The sequence below is a fragment of the Carcharhinus amblyrhynchos genome, chromosome 11 (genome assembly GCF_965287045.1).
Source record: "Carcharhinus amblyrhynchos chromosome 11, sCarAmb.v2.hapA, whole genome shotgun sequence".
In the NCBI taxonomy this organism is placed as follows: Eukaryota; Metazoa; Chordata; class Chondrichthyes; order Carcharhiniformes; family Carcharhinidae; genus Carcharhinus; species Carcharhinus amblyrhynchos.
Genome location: NC_137334.1, coordinates 6,817,103 through 6,838,952, shown reverse-complemented (window position 1 = coordinate 6,838,952; position 21,850 = coordinate 6,817,103). Strand labels below are relative to the sequence as shown.

Here is a 21,850-nt window from a genome sequence, read left to right as displayed (position 1 = left end):
AAGGTGGTGGCGTCCTCATGCACTGGCAGCCCATTTCCTCTTAGGAGGGAGAGATCACAGATGTGATAGGTGTTGCCAAAGAAACCGTGGAGGACTGCTGCAGTGTACCCAGTAGATGGTACACACTCTTGGTGTGCCAGTGGTCAAGATCATGGATACTAAAGGTGATCAGCCAGATCATGAGTTTAATAGTCTGAGTTTCCAGAGGTTGGTATTGGAACCCTTGCTTCTCCTGATATATATATTAATGATCTAGATCTTGGTGTACATGGGATAATTTTAAAGACCAGCTCCTGATCCTGGACCACCACAAATGTGAGTAAAACCCTGATCACAGTAACAAAGTGCCTGTTGGTGCTCACTATCCAGATATGCATACGAATGGTCTTCTGAGAAAAGTAGCATGGCGGAACTGTTCCTGATGGACCTGCAACCATGAAACAGTGTCCACACTAGAAAAGGGAAAAGAAACCCATTTCCACTTACACTGCTCTGTAGTTGAGTCACCTGCTTGCTGGAGATGTGGCTTTTCTACTATTGGGTCATCCACCTGTGGGATACAATAAAGAACAATTTTAATTGAATGTACTTGTTTATCGGTTTTTGGTCATTCCCTTTTCCTGTCTTGACAGCCTGGTAATCACTCTTCAGGCTTGATTTTAACTCCATGAAATGAATGGGTTTTCACTGTAAATTTGGGCCAGACAGTGAATTCTATCAGCTATTCGACTGAAAATAGCACCCTTAATGTGGAATTACTGTATAGTGACTGCCTGCTGTCACTCCTTCACAGCTAAATCCTCCAGTACAGTTGAGGCCTTCTGTGACCAGTATTCATCAGAGAGGAACTAGGGTGCATCACCCATACCAGGAGCAACATTTTTGTGCTTTTAATGACTTGAATCAGGCAATTGAGGTGGGCCTATTAGAATATGAACTCCCTGCTTAAGGGCCCATCAAAAGATGTCCCTGATTAAGGGCCAGATTGATGGGCAAACCAGGGAGCCTTTTGCTTTGTACTTAACCAGGAGTGTCAGTCCCTCTGACACTCCTAATGTAGTCTGCTAACTGAAAGGACTCTGTAAACAGCTGTCAGACTTGTAAATAAAGGGTATTTGGTGAAGGGATTTCTGCCTCCAGTGACATATTACAGGGCTTTAATTTGATATGTTTTGTTTTCACTTGGAGATGGAGTTAGTTAACTCATGATACACCCCATCTTAGATTCAGACAAGTGGTCAACTGTTGTAATTTTGCTTTATTGTTCATCTACTTCCCCAACATTCATTTCTTGCAGCAACAGGCAATTGCTTTTTCTTGTTTGGAAGCCAGAACATGACTAAAACTTAAAAGAGGAAAAAGTAATGCGGTCAGAGAACTAAACAATAATGAAGTATAAGAAGCAGTTAGAGGATGAAGTAGCATTTGTGTGAGTCTTGGTTTCAAAACAGTGGCAATGCTGGAAAGTTAGCGCGTACAATGATTTGGAACTCGAGAGTAGAATTAGCCCCAGCCCATGGGACACACAGAAACACACAAGCTGCTTGTAACATTTACCCTCGGCCACCCATTTCCACATGATGGAAGTGAGATTCATGCAGGAAGACTTGGGAGTCAAGATGGTGTGGGGTGATATAGGGCACAAGGGTAGATCCTTGGAGAACCCTGGAGATAAACCCTGGAGCATGAAGAGAAGAAGACTTTTCAGGTGATTCTCTGGCTACGATTCGACAGGTAAGAATAAAAACAAGCGAGGGCAGCCCCACCAATCTTGTCCTTGCATAATTCTTCAAATAACCAGACTTCTGAAACCACCCAACTGAGGTCAATTTGCCCTCAAATTCAAGCTACTCACTATCTGCTGGACCTTGCACCCAAACTATAAACATGACTGGGGTGGGTTGATACTGTCAAATGGCTTGACTACAAATAGATGAACTGAGAATTGATTGAGTTCAGGTAAAGCAGTCTATTTGTATGTGCGTGAATGGTTACAGTTTTGTACTTTAGTATTGGTTTTCATTTGTAATCCAGTACTTGAAAAGGAAAGTTTCCCTATCCAATTTTGAATTCTCAGAACTATTGCCTGGTCATCTCCAAACTAAACCGTCGAACTCAAATACATAGGTGCTCACCTATTGACAGTATCTCTATCGCCACAACAGATTAGTGAAACTGTATAGATCCCTGCAGGTCATAATGAGGCTCTGTGAAATATTACTGATCTTTCAGCCCATCACCTATAGCAGTCAGGAATCTTCAGCCCAGTGCATCAGAGAAAGCAAGATTGCAGACTTAGAGTAAGTAAAAAGGCAATGCCATAGAAAGACTTCCTATGTGCACTGCTACAGATAACAATAATTTGTTATAATCCTACAGTGGATGGCACTTGCTGAGATTCCTGGTGACTCTCGGTTCCTGCTGAAACAGGTTTGGCATCGGCCAGGGCAGGGCAGCTGACTGCAGGGGTCATCCATTGGTTAGGTTCTTTTGATTGCCTGCTGCTTTCTTGTTGTGGAAGTGTAACTTGAAGCAAAAAAAAAGTTTCATTAGTATCTTTTTTAAAAAAGTGAAGAAAGAAGATAGTGCACATCACAGTAAATTAAGGTAAATCAAATGGTGGGGTGCAGTTTTACATTACTGAGCCAACTCTCATGAAATGACTGGGAGTTTCCTGCTTCAGTCTCCTTTGCCCCAGTCCCCACCACTTCACAGTGCCACCTGCAGACAGTCACTTCCCCACTGGGGAGACTTTCGAGATTTGGCAAAACTCAGAAATTGCAGCTTCCATTGACTGTGTATGGAGCACCTCACCAATCAGTGATTGTCAGCAAGTGGGACCCTGAAAACATTGTGGGGGGCAGGGAGTAATCTTGGAAATGTCAGAGATTCCTTGTGTTTGCCTCTTTCCTGCTCTCACGTTTCCCTTCTTTCTTGCCCTCCCCCCATCTATTCATGGGTGGCCTTTTGGTTCTGCTGCTGGTGCAAAACCACAGGCAAAATTACTCAGCTCACAATTCCAAACTTTAGGCGAAAGATGCAAAAACCTCTGTATAAATCACATGAACAAATATTGCTCCAGGAAATGCCACATAATGAAATATTGTGGTCAGACCTTTATTAGTTATGCGCCCTGTGGTCAGGTGCCACATAATCAAACAAGAATGCCACCAACCAAAGTTGGTAATCTTATGGAGCAACCACAATGATGGACCAAGACCCATAAAACAGAACGCCACCAAACTGAAGGAAAAAGTATAAGAAAAGAGGAAGCAAATCAGTAAATGGCGACAAGTTGATGCCAAGTTTGAAATTTTTAACATGTATCAATCGTAAGAGAAAAGAAAGGATTGAGAAGATAAGCCAGTCTGAGGCTTGGGAAAAGAAAGGATTAGAGTAGAAAAGTGTGGTGAACCTTGATTTGGTGAAGATGTGAAATCACAGCATAATTTTATTTTCTAAATAAGACAAAGGTTGAGTGATCTTGCCCATCGAAAACAAGGATTGCAAGATCTGCGGCAGACTTGCACCAGACACGAAAGCTTTATTTAATTCTCTGATGGACACATGCTTCATAGGCAGCAAAAGTTGTTAACAGGAAAATGGCAGAAACAAAGGAAAATCACATTTTAGGAAGCATCCTAAAATGTTTTTGAGGTCATGGGAAATTTAAACAAAAAATTAAAAGGGTGGAGAAGGAATAAGGCTGGAATCATTAAAGGTAATGGCTAGAAGCCATTGCTTAGACTTTAGAGACTTGAAGAGACTATATATTTGTAGAATGAAGAAAGCAATAAAACTGTGTTTGCCCTATCAAAGGGCATGGTGGAGATAAATATGTAACGATTTAGTTATTGTTTTTCGTGAAAGGATAAAGGTATGAACTCTTGGTGACATCTGAAAGTGACAGAATCCAACATACATGACTGATATAAAATCTGGTGTTATCCTTTGAACAAATTGGATCAATGGTAGTGATCTTGGCAGGTAGGTTTCATCAAGATGAGAGCTGGTGAACAGGGTCAGATATTTTCTTAGGAAGACTAGTAAATGGACTATCAAATCAGAAAAGGATTCCCTAAAAGTACAAAACACTAAATTTTGACAAAGAGTAGACCGACAATTGAAGGGGATGTATGATTAAGTCTTTTTGATGGAGTTTAGAACTGTTAGATTGGTTTTTCTGTAGTTATTGGGTAGAACGTTGGCTTTGGATTGAATCGTTGATTGATTTTTCCCAGCATGCCTCATATCAATAAGCTCCCACTCTCAACCACATTTGTTAAAAACCCGCCATTGTCATCACAACAAATGTTCACTCATTAAAAGTAGCTCCCAGTTTTACAAACTGCAGAATGAGACTTTGTGTACCATTAGTCATGTCCTGGTAGCTTTTCAGCCTGCTCTTTAGATCAGCTCTTTTTATTGTCTCCATGGCTTTCAGCAGAATTTGTACATTATCTGGTTCTAGTTGTTCCTTTTTTTCCAGGTCAATGCAGAGCTCCATAAAATTCTTAAAGAAGACAAATCACAAACACATTACCCATTAGATCAGTGAGATTTCTTTAAATCATTACTTCCATACTGTCTTGACCTTTCATGGGTCATGGACCCACAGGACAGACCCTTTTGAGGACTTCAAAAAGCTTGTTCCTCAGACTGTGAATATCACCAGGCAGTTTTACCAGGTGAAGACGAAGCAAAGTTCACACAATTGCTTTCCAATCAGGAGTGGTAGCACTCACTAAATTTTTGCCAGCACAGGAATGATGATGCCAATTGCAAGACGTTTTGTGGGACGTATTTGTGGGAACTGGTCTTCAAACCTGGGTCCTATTGCTGGGTATGAACCAGTTAAACATTCCACTACCAGGGAGTTCTTTCTGAGCTCAATATTTCAGCAGAAAAAAACTTCCATAGTAATGTTTGTAGGATTAGTAAATTTTATGTTTCAAACTTAATACACACATGAATGGAGCAGACTGATACACACTCCAGCTTACCTTAATTTCCTGATATCTCTTCTTGCCTCCTTGTAATAAAAATTTTATGCTATTGAACTCTTCTTCATTGATCTCTTTGGAAAGGTTATAGAGCAGCACTCTGTACACAGAAATGAGTGACATTTTAGAAACATAGAAAATAAGAACTGAGGTAGGCCTGGTGATAGGTCAAAATCAATTTTATTGCATCTTTCACACTACAATTGTATAGCCTCTTTACATCTCTAAACATAGAAACTAGAAGCAGGGGTAGGCCATTCTGTCCTTCAAGCCTGCTCTGCCATTCATTTTGATTTGAATTGATTTATTATTGTCAATCCATACAGTATAGAAGGAGGTCATTCGGCCCATCAAGTCTGTACAGATCACAATCCCACTCAAGCCCTATCCCCATAACCTTGCACAATTACCCTGCTAAAGCCCCTGACACTATGGTCAATTTAGTGTGGCCAATCCACCTAACCCGCACACCTTTGGAGTGTGGGAGGAAACAGGAGTACCTGGAGCAAACCCATGCAGACACGGGGAGAAAGTGCAGACTCCACACGGACAGTGACTCGAGGTTGGAATTGAACCCAGGTCCCTGGCGCTGTGAGGCAGGAGTGCTAACCACTGTGCCACCGTGACGCCCATAATACATGTATTAGTATACAGTGAAAAGTATCGTTTCTTGTGCGTTATACAAACAAAGCATGCCGTTCACAGAGAAGGAAACGAGAGAATGTAGTGTTACAGTCATAGGTAGGGTGTAGAGAAAGATCAACTTAATGCGAAGTAGATCAATTCAAAAATCTGATGGCAGCAGGGAAGAAACTGTGCTTGAGTCGGTTGGTAAGTGACCTCAGACTTTTCTACCTTTCTCCTGGTGGAAGAAGGTGGAAGAGAGAATGTCCGGGGAATGTGGTGTCCTTAATTATACTGGCTGCTTTTCCGAGGCAATGGGAAGTGTAGACAGAGTCAATGGATATAAGGCCGGTTTGTGTGATGGATTGAGCTACATTCATGGCCTTTTCTAGTTTCTTGTAGTCTTGGGCAGAGCAGGAGCCATACCAAGCTGTGATACAACCAGAAAGAATGCTTTCTATGGTGCATCTGTAAACATTGGTGAGAGTTGTAGCTAACATGCCAAATTTCCTTAGTTTTCTGAGAAAGTAAAGGCGTTGGTGGGCTTTCTTAAATACTGTGGCGGCATGAAGACATTTGATCATCGCTGATCATCGAATTCAATATCCTGATTCCCCCTTTTCCCCATATCCTTTGATCCCTTTAGCCCCACAAGCTATATCTAATTTCTTCTTGAAATCAGATACATTTTGGCCTCTACTACTTTCTGTCAATGGCATTGATCCTTTACCTTTAATGATTCCACTCTTAATCCTTCTCTGCCCTTTTAAATTTTGTTTCTTTGAAACTTAAAAATAAGAAAACAGGAGCAGGGGTAGGCCATTTGACCCTTTGAGCCTGCTTCATAATGCAATATGATCATGGCTGATTCTCAGCGCCATATTCCTGTGCTCCCCCCTACCCCTTGATGGTTTTTGAGTTTAGAAATCCTATCTATTTCCTTCTTAAGTATATTCAGTGACATGGCCTCCACAGCCTTCTGCAGTTCACCATCTTCTAAGTGAAGAAGTTTCTCCTCATCTCAGTTCTAAATGTCCTACTCGGTATCATAAGACTCCTGGTCCCCTCAGCAACTGGAGATAACATTCCTGCATCCAGTTTGTCCAGTCCTGCCAGAATTCTATACCTTTTAATTAGATCCCTTCTCATTCTTCTAAGTGCTAGTAAATACAGGCCCAGTCAACCCAATCTCTCCTCACACGACAATCTTGCCACCACAGGAATCAATGTGCAGGTTAAGTTGATTGGCCATGCTAAACAGCCCATTAGTATCAGGGGTACTAGCAGGGTAAATACATGGGGTTACAGGGATGGGGCCTGGGTAGGAATGTTGTCGGTGCAGACTTGATGGACCAAATGGCCTCCTTTTGGACTGTAGGGATTCTATGATTCTGTGAACTGGAAATCATTATCTTGTGGCTTGTATACAGATCAACTCTATTTTTCAAAAGCACAATTCCTGATGTAAGAAGCAATTCGCATGTTAACTTTTCCAAACTCTCTCCTCACACAATATATATAGGTGCTGACTTTTAGCAGTTCACCCCAGCTGCCAAGAAAATTTGGGACTTTGTGGTCCATAAATCTAGTTCTTAGTGCTGCACCAGGCAATACTTTTACTAACTAGGTTCTGTTAGGTTTTGAGAGATGCTGCGTATTAGTCATCTCAAAAAAGATGCATTTGACAAATAGTAATTAGTTCTGAAAATGTTGTTTTGAAGGAATTGGATGAAACACCTTTTTGCTGCTTTGAATTGGGGCTCGATTCCGAATCTGTGATGCTCAGCTCTCAGTATGGTGCTCACTGAAATGGATTTGAGTCATTTTGATCCCCTTCCTTCGTGGGAAATGACCCACAGGACTAACTGCCCCAAATTCATTACAAATTGACAGCCTCCATCAGAAAAGCAACTGGGAGGTTTATGTTGAAAAGAAGCATGGGAGATGTGACACTTCTGAAATTGTGATTTACTGCAAGTGGGCAGTAATTAGAGCCTTACTCTGCATCTAACAGAGGAGGAATTTTCATTTATATACCTTCCCATATTTCTCACTATCTCTCGCAGCTTCTGCTGTGGAATCCATTGGCTTTATGTAGAAAAATACAGTGGTTTTTGATACATAGAAAGATCCCATTAACAGCAATGGGATTAGAGTAAGTGTGTTCAGTGCTTTATACAATAACAACTTGCATTTCTACAGTGCCTTTAATATAGATAATGGTCTGAAGGTGATTCACAACAGACTAAAATTGACACTCACCATAGATTGTTAGGAGGGATGAAAGAAAGCTTGATCAAAAGGATAGATTTAGAGGAGGGTTTTACAAAAGGAAAGAGAAGTTTGGAAGAGGATTGCCAGACTACAGAATGAGGCACAGATGCCACTTATGGGATGGAGAGAGTGGGAATTATATAAGAGGCCAGAAGTAAAGTGACACAGGGATCTCAGAGGATAGTAGAGCTAAGAAATTTACAGATTTCCAGAGTAGTGAGGACTTGGAGGAATTTGAACACAGGATGAGAATGTTAAATCTGAGGTGTTAGTTGATCTACAAACAGTGGGAATCAGTGAGTACAGGGGCTTGGAGCAGGTGAGGACATGGGCAGCAGGATGTCGGAAGAATTTCTGTTCCCTGGAGGGTGGACTATGAGATGCCTGCTGGGAGAACATTGGAATAATTGAGCCTGGAGTTAACAAAAATGTGGATGAAGGTTTCAGCAGCAGATGGCTGATGTTATGGTGATGGAAATGTGCTGAAGAGGATCTAGTGTCCAAAGTTCAGTTCAGTCAAGTAGGATCCTGAGACGATGCACAGTGTAGTTTCAACCTCAGATAGTGGATGAGGAGAGGTTGGAATGAAGTTTCTGAAAATGGGGGACAGAACAACGGAATAGCTTTAGTCTTCCCAACTTTAGAGGAAATTGTGCTCTATTCATAACTGGATGTTAGAGAAGCAGTGTGACAAATCTGAGATATTAGAGAGGTTGCATGGTGGTGAGGGTGAGGTAGGACTGAGTGCTCATCATGTAGAACATGATGCCATGTCTTTTGTCACCAAGTAGCAGCATGTAGGTTTGTGGTGTTGGTGGGGGGTCACAAGGACAGGTTCTTGGATAACTCTGGAGAAAAGATGCAGGAGCATGAAGAGAAGACTTTTCAGATGATTCTCTGGCCACGATTTGACAGGTAAGGATAGAACCAAGCAAAGGCAGTCCCATCAAGCTGAAGGACAAAAGAATACTATTGCAGGAAAATGGGATTGCCAACCGTGTCAAATGCTAAAAATAAGTCAAGAAGGACAAGGAAGAGTAGTTTACTTGTGTCACAGTTACAAAGAAAGCTATTAGTGACTTTAACAAGGATGTTTCAAGGATTCAAGCACACAGTTGCAGGAAAGTTGGACATGGATTTGAGAGATGTTACCAAGTTCAAGAACTTGGGGAAGGGAGGGAGGGTACAGATGGGTTAGTAGTTTGCAAGGATGGAGGGGTAAAGCACATCTTTTCTTGAAGGAGTGGTGTGATGATAGAAGATTAGAAAGGGAACAGGAGACAGTACCTGAGAGGGAACCGTTTGTTAATTAATATAATGGCTGGAATTCACACCTCACCCTGCTGCCAGCGAGGACAGAGAATTAGGCGCTCAGCCTAATTTCCACTCACTGCAGCAAGACCAGAGAATCTGGTTGGTGTAAACGGCCAGAGAATCCCACCCAATATTAATGCTAATGCTTGGTGTTTGTTTGCTGGTCACAGACAGCTTTCACATTGATAACCATAGGAACTCATTGAAAGAAATCCTTCATGGATTCTAGTCAGTGACATATTAGCCATATTAAATGAGTTTTTAAAATATTTTCTTCTGAGCCAAAGGCATGATCCAAGAAGCAGATTTTGAGGAGGATTTTGAATGTAGGAAGAATTTTAACACAATGTAGAGGTTTAAGAACAGGTTGCCTGCTGATTTTAATGTTCCTGATGCAGGCCCAACCAAATGAAGTACGTGTGAGGCACCTAACTGCTTTGAGTTGAATTTTCCTGGAATTTAACACTATTGCAAACTGCCAACCATTCAGATGCCAGCAGCTCTCCATTGCTGGCAGCACTGCTAAAATTGGTGGTTTCTGCCGGCAATACAGTGATGCCTTCACCCGAGATCATCGTGGGATCCGGGGAGAGAGGTGAATGGTGTGAGGGAATCAGAAGGGGAGTCAGATGCAAGGGCAAAGGGTTAGCTCTCAACCCTTCCCAATTCCGTGTTCCTCAATCAGGCAGTAAGTACCTTTGAACGAGAGACGTACCCCTGGGAGGCTGCTGGCAAACCTAACAGGATTTACTGGGTAGCCCTTGGGCAGAATGGGAAACACATGAGACTCTCTGAGCCAACGCTGCTGGGCTCACCTTTAAAGGGCTCAATGTGTTCCCTGCAACAGCCCAAATCCACCCCCGCTGACTCTAGTTATGGCCTAACCAGAGCTTTATGAAAATTAAAGCATAACTTTTGTACTCAATTTATGTCGCCTTGTTACCATTCTATTCCAAGATCTGATGTGTTTTGCTAACTGGTCTCTCAATATCTCCTGCCACTTTCAAATATTAATGTACATGAACTGTCAGGTCCCTCCACACTTTTTCCTCCTCCAATCACTGCTGCCACTTCACACTTCTCTGTACTAAATTCCACCTGGTCTACCCATTCCTCTAACATAACTGGCATCATCCTCACTGTTTGCCATATCTCCAAGTTTGGTAACATTGGAAAATTTTAAAATTTTGCCTTGTTTCCCAATATCCAAGTCATTTATACACTAAAAAGGCAGTAGCCCAAGCATTCAGCTTTGGGGAACTCCACTCATACCTCCAGTATGAAAAACAATCATCTGCCATGACTCATAGTGTTTTCGTGCTGGGGTCAATGTTTTATCCAATGTTTTGTCCAAGCAGACATTGACTCTCCAATTCCATGAGTCTCAATTTTGTTAACCAGCCTTTTATGTAGTACTTTGTCAAAGACAACTGGACAAGCATGGAGTACACACTCTTCCATTCCCCATCTACACTTCCTGCTGCCTCAGCAAAGCAGCCAGCATAATTATGGACCCCACGCACCCCGGACATTCTCTCTTCCACCTTCTTCCGTCGGGAAAAAGATACAAAAGTCTGAGGTCATGTACCAACTGACTCAAGAATAGTTTCTTCCCTGCTGCTGTCAGACTTTTGAATGGATCTATCTTGCATTAAGTTGATCTTTCTCTACACCCTAGATATGACTAACACTACATTCTGCACTCTCTCCTTTCCTTCTCTATGAATGGTATGTTCTCTCTGTTTAGTGTGCAAGAAGCAATACTTTTCACTGTATACTAAAACATGTGACAATAATAAATCAAAACATCATATCAACAATGATCACAGTGCAAAACACATGGGCTGGAATTTTACTGTCCCATGATGTGAACCATGGAAAGGTCCATTGACCTTGGGTGGGATTTTACTGTTTTGGGACAAGTGAGACTGTAAAATCCAACCTATGGTGTCACCAAGTTTTTGGATTGTGTCATATTTTATCAGGAACTATGGGCTCTATGGGCTTGGTCTCTGACAGGTGATTCTTGGTATCCATTCTCTCTGTGGATGCTTCAGTTGCATTGAAGAGGGGTTGTTTGCCCAGGAAGACATTACAATACCATATAAATGGGTCTGACAGCTAATTACAGCTCCTCATGAAGAATCATAGGGATAGCATGATGTTTATTGAAAAGTGCTGACCTGGTTCACAAATCTTCTCCATCCTATGAACAAACAGGGTGGCACGGTGGCACAGCGGTGAGCACTGCTGCCTCACACTGCCAAGGACCTGGGTTTGATTCCTGGCTTGGGTCACTGCCTGGCTGGAGTTTGCACATTCTCCCCATGTCTGTGTGGGTTTCCTCTGGTTGCTCTGGTTTCCTCCCACATTCTGAAAGACGTGCTGGTTAGGTGCATTGATCTGAGCGGGTGTTGGGCGTGGCAACTAGGGGAATTTCACAGTAACTTCATTGCAGGGTTAATGTAAGCCTTACTTGTGACTAATAAATAAACTTTTAAAAAAATTGTTATAAATGACTCATCATTTGGGATTTTACCTGGCTAACTGCTTAGCGTAACACCTTGTACAGCTGGTAAGTGGGAAATCATTTGACTTCCAGAGAACAGTGAATATCCCGAGTTAAACAAAAGGAGGCCAGGAATTTTCTTGTCATAATTTTTTGATACTTATGGGAAGTGTGTGACTCAACCTGGGCTTGGCCGTAATGCTCAAGTGTTGAGACTTTCAAAAAAATGTTTGATAAAGTATCACATATTAGGTTTGATGGCAAAATTGAAGTCTACAGGATAAATGAAGTTGCAGTATAGATACAAAATTGGCTCTGGGATGGAAAACAAAGTTGTGGTGAACAGCATTTTTGTGGACTGGAAGGGAGTTTAGTGTGCTCTTTCCCAAGGATTAGCACTTGAACTATTGCTGACTTTGATCTACGTTTAATGATTTGTGAAGTCGTGTAGCAGAGTGGATGACATCACCGCCTCTGAGCCAGAAGCTCCAGGGTCAACTCCCAAAAAGAGTGGAAATAGCTGGAATGCACTTAGAGACACTGTAAACGGATGGGCTGAATGGCCTCCTTCCATGCTTTAAGTAGCAAGCAGTTGAGTGGAGGTGCGAGGCTATAATCTGTTTGCTTTGTGTTGTAGCTTTGAAATTAATTTACATGGTTTTACTTTAGTTCAAAGCCTGACTGCCATGAGCAATGCACATGACCCAAAGGCAAACCACAACAGTTAACGGGTAAATGAGCTGTTAGACCAGAAAGTCCCAGGCTTGATCGAGGGTAATGCAAGAGATAAGCTTTACAATTTCTTTCAGGATCTTTGAGCTATAAATAATCGGCCAAGTTATCTGCTCTTTATGACTATCACAAGTTCTACAGTGATTACCCTTCAGAAGTCTTTTATTGGCTGTAAAGCACTTCGTCGTGTACTGAAGTTGTAACGGGCGCTATATAAATGGAGATCTTTCTCATGCACCCTGCTAGAAAATATGTGTAAAGAAATGATGAGGATGTTTCTATTTTTAAGTAGCTGAATAATACTCCAGAGTGAATGCTCGGCATGGAACCATATCCAAGCAAGGGACTGATAGCACCTTCGTAGTCAGATCCTGGGGGGAGGAAAAAAATCAATCATTCAATGAATAATATATTTTTAAAAACCTGTAACTTGAGATCTTCAAATTTTCTTTTTGTTGCAAAAACTCTTCCATGTCTGCCCTCTGTTTTCCTAAAACGGTGAGCAATTTAAAACGCTGAATTCGATACAGGAGTTCTGGAACAATATCCAATTCTTGCTGCTGCAGCTCTGTGAATAACTCCAGTACACTGCCTATCGTTTTGCCTGCTGGAATGTAATCAGTGCACAGGAACCTCAAGTCCCGCATCTCCTCTTCATCCAATTCGCCACTTATTTTGTATAATTTTGCATTCTTCAAGGGAGTAGCCATTTTCCCCTTCAGTCTCCTAAAAGGAAAGCAGAATTTGGATTCAGAGATAAGTTTCAGTTTAAGGTGTTACCATTTTCTGTTAATGTGGCTGTCTCTGGCAAGAGAGATTTTACTGTGCAGCCGCTGTTGCTCTGAGAAGGTGTCTTGTTTGCGAAAGCATCACTGTCATGGTTTCAGAAAGCCTCAGTGCTTTACGAGACCGTTTCAAATAGTTATGGAGTTAGTCTACATTTATCTACACGCTGAACCAAGTATGAATGCTGCATTTCCTTTCTTAAAAGGCATTTGTGAACCCAGTTCGGCTTTTACAACAGTCTAACAGCTGAGACCTGTACGTTCTTTCCACAGATTTGCTTGTAAATTGAATTCAAAATTTCAAATGGTTGAAATAGAATTTAAACCGCATTCTCCAGAACATTAGTCTAATTACGTAACCAGTAAACCACCACATCTGCGAGATCTGACTGGAATTTGTAGCATCACCCAAGAATTTTGAGTTACTGAACTTTTTGGACTGTAGTTTGACTTTAGGTTGTGTGAATGCATTTCAAGTTTAGTGAATTTCAGTCGTAATTCTTGTCTCCAAATTGTTTCCTCACCTCTTCTGTGGAAGGTAGTATTTCTTGCCAGTTACATCACCCGACAATAGATCGCCCAAGTGACCATCATTCAGATGTAGATCTTAGAATCTTAGAATCCCTATAGTACAGAAGGATGCCATTCAGTCCATCGAGTCTGACCACAATCCCACCCAGGCTTTATCCCTGTAACCCCACACATTTATCCTGCAAATCCCCCAACACTAGGATCAATTTAGCACGGTCAATCAACCTAACCCACACATCTTTGGACTGTGGGAGGAAACCAGAGCAGCCAGAGGAAACCCACGCAGACATGGGGCAAAAATGCAAATTCCACCCAGACAGTGACCTGAGGTGGGAATTGAACCTGGGACCCTGGCACTGTGAGGCAACAGCACTAACAACTGTGCCATCATGCTGTCCTGACAGATATAGATAGATTAAAACAAGAAGGACCTGCCTGTATGAGAGGAGGGGAGGAGTACAGTAAGAGCAGTGGGACAGAAAATTGGGCAAACAGGACAAAAGATTGAGGTAAACATGCAAAAGGGTCAATCAAGGTGGAGGGGGAATTAAACCCATTTCAGGGGCTCTCATTAAACCAGCAGGGACTGTAGAATCACCTTTTTTGAGTAAACAGAGGGAATACGGTTCTGACCCTCTTCACCTGACCACTGGGAGTTATAATCCTTCCACTAAAGTAAGTGCTGAGTTTCAGATTAAACATTTACCCACGGTCTAAACATCCTCATTAGATGGTGTAACGGATTCCATGGAACTAATGGAAGAAGAGCATGGGGTTTCTTCCAGTCTCTGTGAAGCTGAGATCTGATAAGGTATATATCAATATCATTTATGCAGCATTCTGCAAGAACCTTGTGTTAGGGATTTTACACCATATTCCGTCTCAGACAGCAGACATGGAATGCTTCTAGTTGATTTATGTGATGCCACTCCCAGTGTCAGACCATTAAGAAATGATGTAACATTTACCCACTGGTGGACTTTGATCTTTGTTCTGAAACCAACTCCATGCTGTTCCAATGTCTGTGAATGAGCCTGATAAATGCTAAGTTGGCTTTCTGCAATGGTTGGTTTCATCATCCAGCATAGTATTATTGCACAGGATACTCCCAAGATAGTAAAGCTTTTGTGCCGAACTGAGGGGTGTATGGTTGATAGTGACCGTGGGATCTTGGAATGCGTGGCCATGGCTAAGGCAGTAACATTTGTGCAAGAGTTGAGCCTTTGCAAGTTGAAGAAGTTGCTGCGTGTTGTGAATTGGATGTGTACTCCAGTGTCCAGATCTTTATGAGTGGTTACTGGAGCATGGCCAAGAAATATCATGATGTGGGTATGCCGGCGTTGGACTGGCGTAAACACAGTAAAAAGTCTGACAACACCAGGTTTTAGTCCAACCTATTTATTTGATAATAGACTCACAAGCTTTCGGGGTTAGCCCCTTCGTCAGGTGAATGGAGAGTTCTGGCCTCAGACAGAGCATATAAAGCACAGACAGTTTAGAGATTACTGATTAGAATGCGAATCCTTACACCTAACCTGCTGTTCAAGACTTGAAGTGGCTGACAATGTGACTGGAAGGAGCACTGATCACAGTTTAAAGAGATGTGTATTGTCTCCAGACAGTACAGTAAGTGAGGTTTTGCAAACCCAGGCAAGTCACGGGGGTTACAGATAGTGCGACATGAACCCAAGATCCCTGTTGAAACCGTCCTCATGTGTGCGGAACTTGGCTATCAGTCTCTGCTCAGCGACTCTGCGCTGTCGTGTGTCGTGAAGGCCGCCTTGGAGAATGCTTACCCGAAGGTCAGAGGCTGAATGCCCGTGACCACTGAAGTGTTCGCCAACAGGAAGGGAACAGTCTTGCCTGGTGACTGTCGAGCGATGTTCATTCATCCGTTGTTGTAGCATCTGCATGGTCTCCCCAATGTACCATGCTTCGGGACATCCTTTCTTGCAATGTATCAGGTAGACAATGTTGGCCGAGTTGCAAGAGTATTTACCGTGTACCTGGTGGATGGTATTCTCACGTGTGATGATGGTATCCATGTCGATGATCCGGCATGTCTTGCAGAGGTTGCTGTGGCAGGGTTGTGTGGTATTGTGGTCACTGTTCTCCAGAAGGCTGGGTCACGGGCATTCAGCCTCTGGCCTTCGGGTAAGCATTCTCCAAGGCGGCCTTCACGACACACGACAGCGCAGAGTCGCTGAGCAGAGACTGATAGCCAAGTTCCACACACATGAGGACGGTCTCAACAGGGATCTTGAGTTCATGTCGCACTATCTGTAACCCCCGTGACTTGCCTGGGTTTGCAAAACCTCACTTACTGTACTGTCTGGAGACAATACACATCTCTTTAAACTGTGATCAGTGCTCCTTCCAGTCACATTGTCAGCCACTTCAGGTCTTGAACAGCAGGTTAGGTGTAAGGATTCGCATTCTAATCAGTAATCTCTAAACTGTCTGTGCTTTATATGCTCTGTCTGAGGCCAGAACTCTCCATTCACCTGACGAAGGGGCTAACCCCGAAAGCTTGTGAGTCTATTATCAAATAAATATGTTGGACTAAAACCTGGTGTTGTCAGACTTTTTAACCAAGAAATATCTGGCAGACAGAGCTGATGCCAATATTATTTATTTATATCACAAGTAGGCTTACATTAACACCACAATGAAGTCACTGTGAAAATCCCCTAGTCGCCACACTCTGGCACCTGTTCGGGTATACTGAGGGAGAATTTATCATGGCCAATGCATCTAACCAGCACATCTTTCGCACTGTAGAATGAAACCAGAAAACCCAGAGGAAACCCATGCAGACACAGAGAGAATATGCAGAGTCCACACAGACAGTGACCCAAGCCGGGAATCGAACCTGGGTCCCTGGCACTGAGGCAGTGGTGCTAACCACTGTGCCACCATGCTGCCCCAATGGTATCATTGTACACTGTGGATTCTTGGTTTAAGAGATTATTGAAATGTTCTACCCAACTAGAGAGAATCTTGTGCCTATTTGTTAGGAGCCGGTTATGATTTGCTGAGAGGATGAGTGTTACAGTGTTGGTTCTGGAGCCAGACTGATTGTCAGTCTCCATGTAGAGTCTTCAGCATGTTTTCAATGGCCGCTGTTTGATGCTCAACAGCCATGTTTCCCCAGGATAGGTTCTTCATCTTTGGACTGTTTTGTGTGATGGTATCTGGCATTCCTTACATATCTTAGGTGAAATTACCAATAAGATCTGTGAGCATTGTGCATTTTGTCTTGGTCTTTGTTGTTGAACCAGTTTTGGTGCTTCCATTTAATGAATTCTCGGAGCTCAGATGTCCTACTATAATTAGCATCCTTTAACTTTTTCGAAGAATGTTCAATGGCAGTATTGTCCTCCAGGACATCAGCAATTCTTGTGCCTAGTTTGTATTCCCTGTTGACCATAACATTAAGAAAAGAATTCATCAAGCTTTCTTTGTGACATGACTGAGCTGAAGCAACTTAGATTTTATCTCCTAAGACACAATACTCCCAACAACCCAATGGTTACACTACTATTCTGCATCTCTAAGGGAGCAGGTAATATACACATCCTTGAGATCTCTTTCCTACAACAGCATTGTCTATCATGTGCCAGCATTTGGATCTGGGCTGCACTCATGTTGTTTTCAGGTTGTCTGCTTAAGGAAGACCGTGATGGTTGAATCAAACTCACTGCACTTGGAGAGAAGGAGCTAACCATTTTTGGATTTTGCTCTGTCAGTACCACAGTGTCCTCATACTCCTCTCCATCCATTACAGTCCAAGACCATTCGGGAAATGGAACCACCAAGAACACTGGGTTTGTCCTGGTAGGGTATGTTATATATTAGAGTTATTGTGTACGTTGCATGGTCCTTTTAAGCATTTGGCCATGTGGCAAGTCTGTGATATCATTGGCTACTTTGCGTGCTTTATTCTGTCTAGATCCAGCTACTGTGGAGTAAACAGCTACTTAATAAATCTGAAACAAAAACAGAAAATGCTGACAAATTCTCAGCAGGTCTGACAGCATCTGTGGAGAGAGAATAGAGCCAAGATATCGAGATGCTGTCAGAACTGCGGAGATTTTCCAGCATTTTCTGTTTTTGCTTCAGGTTCCAGCATCCGCAGTATTTTGCTTTTAACCAAAGAAACCTGTTCTGTTGCTATAGTAAGAACCTACTTGCTATCACTTTCTATTCATTTACCCTGCAACAAGTGCTACAATATAACAGGATCAAAAGAAAACTGGCAACGAGGAGTGGATTTTAATTTTTCAATGACAAAACACACAAGCACTGACCACCAGAAGGCAACAGGACGTCCCGACATCGGACAAAATTAATGCCAGGTTAGGCAACAGCTGACATTGGATCTGTAAAGTTATGGGCAGAAAGGAAGGTCCCTTGTTAATTAAAGCTGCACCCCGAGGAGTTCAGGCTGCGGAGCTCACTACACGTACTATTAGAATAGGCACGGAGATTGAGTGGGAGGGAAAACATCTGTGCACTGAAGAAAGCTTTTGGAGAAAAACAGCTGCTATAGTTGGCTTTCACTGCCATAAAATCCAGGCCTTTTCTATCAAAGGTACTGTTGCACAATGCTAGTGAAAAATGGCGGGTAATTCTGGCACCATTTTAGAAAGAATCCAAGAATTGGAAGCCTTATACAGAAAGATTTCACTGTTATATCTAAGCCAATGGTGTATCCACAGATATCGTGGTCCCTGTTTTCCTAAGCACTATTGGCAGTAAAACTTTTAAGCTGCTAAGAAGCTTGGTTCCACCCAAGAAGCCTGGTCATAAAATTCATCAAAAACTAACCAAACTTTTAGAAGATCATTTTGTCCCAAGACCATTGATCATAGTTGAGCATTTTCAGTTTCATAAAAGGAATCAGTTAGATGAAGGAAACATTGTGCGGTACATCGTGACGCTGAAGTGCCTCATGGAGCATTGTGAATGTGGTGACTGTGGATGATGCTATCCAACACAGACTCATTTGTGGCCTTAGAAATGAAGCTGTACAGTGAAGATTATGAATGGAATGGAATTTAACGTTAAAATTGGCTTTGGAGATAGTCGTTTCAATGGCACTTGCTGCAAAAGAGGCTTCTCAGCTAGGAGCAGGCCTGAGGATCCATAACGTAGGCACTACCCAGAGGAACATAAGAACATAAGAAATAGGAGCAGGAGTAGGCCATCTAGCCCTTCGAGCCTGCCTCACCATTCAATAAGATCATGGCTGATCTGAAGTGGCTCAGTTCCACTTTCCCGCTTTCTCCCCTTAATTCCCCTGTCTGTCAAAAACCTATCTACCCGTGACTTAAATATATTTAGCGAGGTAGCCTCCACCACTTCAACGGGCAGAGAATTCCAGAGATTCACCACCCTTTGAGTGAAGAAGTTCCTCCTCAACTCCGATCTAAACTGCACCCCCCCCCCCTTATCTTGAGGCTGTGCCCTCTAGTCCTGCTATCCTTTCTAAGCGGGAAGAATCTCTCTACCTCTACCCTATCCATCCCTTTCATTATCTTATACGTCTCTATAAGGTCCCCCCTCATCCTTCTAAACTCCAATGAGTACAGACCCAGTCTATTTAGTCTCCCTTCATAGTCCAAGCCCCTCATCTCCAGTATCAGCCTAGTGAACCTCCTCTGCTCTCCCTCCAAGGCCAAGATACCCTTGCGCAAGTGCGGTGACCAAAACTGCACACAGTACTCCAGCTGCGGCCTCACCAGTACCCTGTAAAGTTGCAGCAAGACCTCCCTGCTTTTATATTCTATCCCCCTCGCTATAAAGGCCAGCATTCCATTCGCCTTCTTGATCACCTGCTGCACCTGCAGACTGGGTTTTTGCAACTCATGCACAAGGACCCCTCTGCACCGTAGCATGCTGCAGTTTTTCGCCCTTTAAATAGTAATCCCTCCTACTATTATTTCTGCCAAAGTGGATAACCTCACACTTGCTAACATTATACTCCAGTCTACCCAGCAACAGACATGTCATTGCTGTGCATAAATAGGCCATTCATATGCTCAGTGCTGGGGCTAGAACAGCCAATGCAAACACTGGGGCAAGATTGGTCACATAGCCAGGGCTTGCTGGAAGAAAACAGTTTCTGCAGAAACCAGTGTTTGTACCAAAGAAGAGAAAAAAAATGATTTCACCAGAAGAATTTAAAATAGAGAAGAAACGAACAACAGTATAAACGAAGACCAAACACACAAATCTGATGAAGAATTAAAGCTGAATGTATTATCGATTGAAGGCAAATCACACAGGTTTTGGGTAATTCCAAAATTGAATAGATGATCAATTAGAATGGAGGTCTGATTCCTGAGAACATCTACTAACAATGTCGAAAATGTCTACCCTGAAAGCCAGCAGATCTTGAGGACCTACATGAAAGAAATAGTGCCTCTCAGAGGATACATCACCATCAAAGTAGAGTTAAATGGACAAACCGTGGAGCTGCCATTCCATGTTGTCTAGGGAAACTTTTCGGCTTTTTTTGGTCATTCTTGGCAAGAGAAGATAAAGTTGAATTGAAATGTTGTGAACAGATTAATGGATGTGAAGACAAATTTACAAAGCATGGTGGCACACTGCTTAGCACTGCTTCAGGGACCTGGGTTTGATTCCCAGCTTGGGTCACTATCCATGTAGAGCTTGCATGTTCTCCCCGTGTCTGCGTGGGTTTCCTCCCGACGCTCTGGTTTCCTTCCACAGTCAAAAGATGTGCAGATTAGGTAATTTGGCCACGCTAAATTGCCTCTTAGGTTAGTGGGATTAGCAGGGTAAATATGTGGGATTACAGGGATAGGGCCTGGGTGGGATAGTTGACGGTGCAGACTCGATGGGCCAAATGACCTCCTTTTGCACTGTAGGGTTTCCATGAAAACACCTTGGAGAAATACAGTACTGTATTCAAAGATACACTGGGATCAATGAAAGGAGTTCAAGTGTCACTCAGCATTTAATCAAACAGACAACCCATGAGTCTCAAGGTCAGAGCAATTCCTTATGCTATTTGTCCAAAATTGAAGAGATGTATAGATACAGGAGTCTTAGAACCCATCACTATCAGTGACTGGGCAACTCCTATAATGACTAAAGTGAAACTGGATGGCACTGTACATATTTGTGGAGGTTTCAAGTCAACAATCAATCCAGTTCTCTGTATGAATCAATATCCGTTATCATTGATTGAGAATTTACTTGCTGGTCTAGTAAGAGGACAGAAGTTCAGTAAGATCGACGTATCTCAGGCATATCTACAAATGAACATTGTAGCTGAATCTCAGCACCCCCTTACCATCAACACTCATTGAGGTCTTTTCTGCTACAAATGATTGCCTTTTGGAATTACATCAGCACCCGCTTTATTTCAGTGATCAAAGGATCAGATCCCAAGTGGTCTACCGGGCATACAATGTTATCTTGACAACATCTTAGTTATGGGCTCAAATAAACAAGAACATTTAATCTTGAAACAACTTACAACATCTTCACTGCAAGGTCTTCATGTCAGGAAAGATAAATGCAGTTTTTTCAGATATCTATCCAATGTCTGGGCCATGTCATTGGCAGCAAAAATTTATGCAAAGCTTCTAAGAGTGGAAGCTCCCTGGCCAACAAACATAACACAACTGAGGTCATTCCTAGGATCGATAAGCCATCATGGGAAGTTCGTCTCAAACATGGCAACCCTATTTAAACCACTACAAAACCTGTTATGCACTAAACAAGTATGGCAATAGATAAAAGATTGCAAAAACATTTACAATACAGCCAAAGAAGCATCAAAAAGGTCAGAAGTGTTGGTATATTTCAACCCGAAGTCTTGCCTGTGATGCATCACTATTCAGAGTTGGAGGGTTGGTGTCACAAATACTAACAAGAAAGACCAACAGCTTCTGCATCGCATCTTCTAACCAATGTTGAATCAAACTACACAGTGTTGGAAAAAAGAAACACTGAACATTGATTTGAAGCAAGAAAGTTCCATCAATATCTTTTATGACTGTCACTTCACATTGTTGAATCCTCCGGCCATACCAAGGTATTCT

The 21,850-nt window shown here is 42.5% G+C and overlaps 1 protein-coding gene across 2 annotated transcripts in view; it reads right to left on the bottom strand.

The window, feature by feature from the left end:
• The window catches only part of LOC145349890 (caspase-8-like), a 41,536-nt gene that overhangs the window by 13,748 nt on the left and 5,938 nt on the right, over positions 1-21,850 (bottom strand). For both annotated transcript variants that reach the window (XM_080198513.1, XM_080198512.1), the window contains exons 2-6: positions 12,880-13,182; positions 5,004-5,103; positions 4,372-4,513; positions 2,378-2,526; positions 487-550 (exon numbers count right to left, since the gene is read on the bottom strand). In XM_080198513.1, the coding sequence (XP_080054639.1) occupies positions 487-550; positions 2,378-2,526; positions 4,372-4,513; positions 5,004-5,103; positions 12,880-13,166 (742 nt within the window). In that variant the 5' untranslated portion in view covers positions 13,167-13,182. The remainder of the gene's footprint in view (positions 1-486; positions 551-2,377; positions 2,527-4,371; positions 4,514-5,003; positions 5,104-12,879; positions 13,183-21,850) is intronic.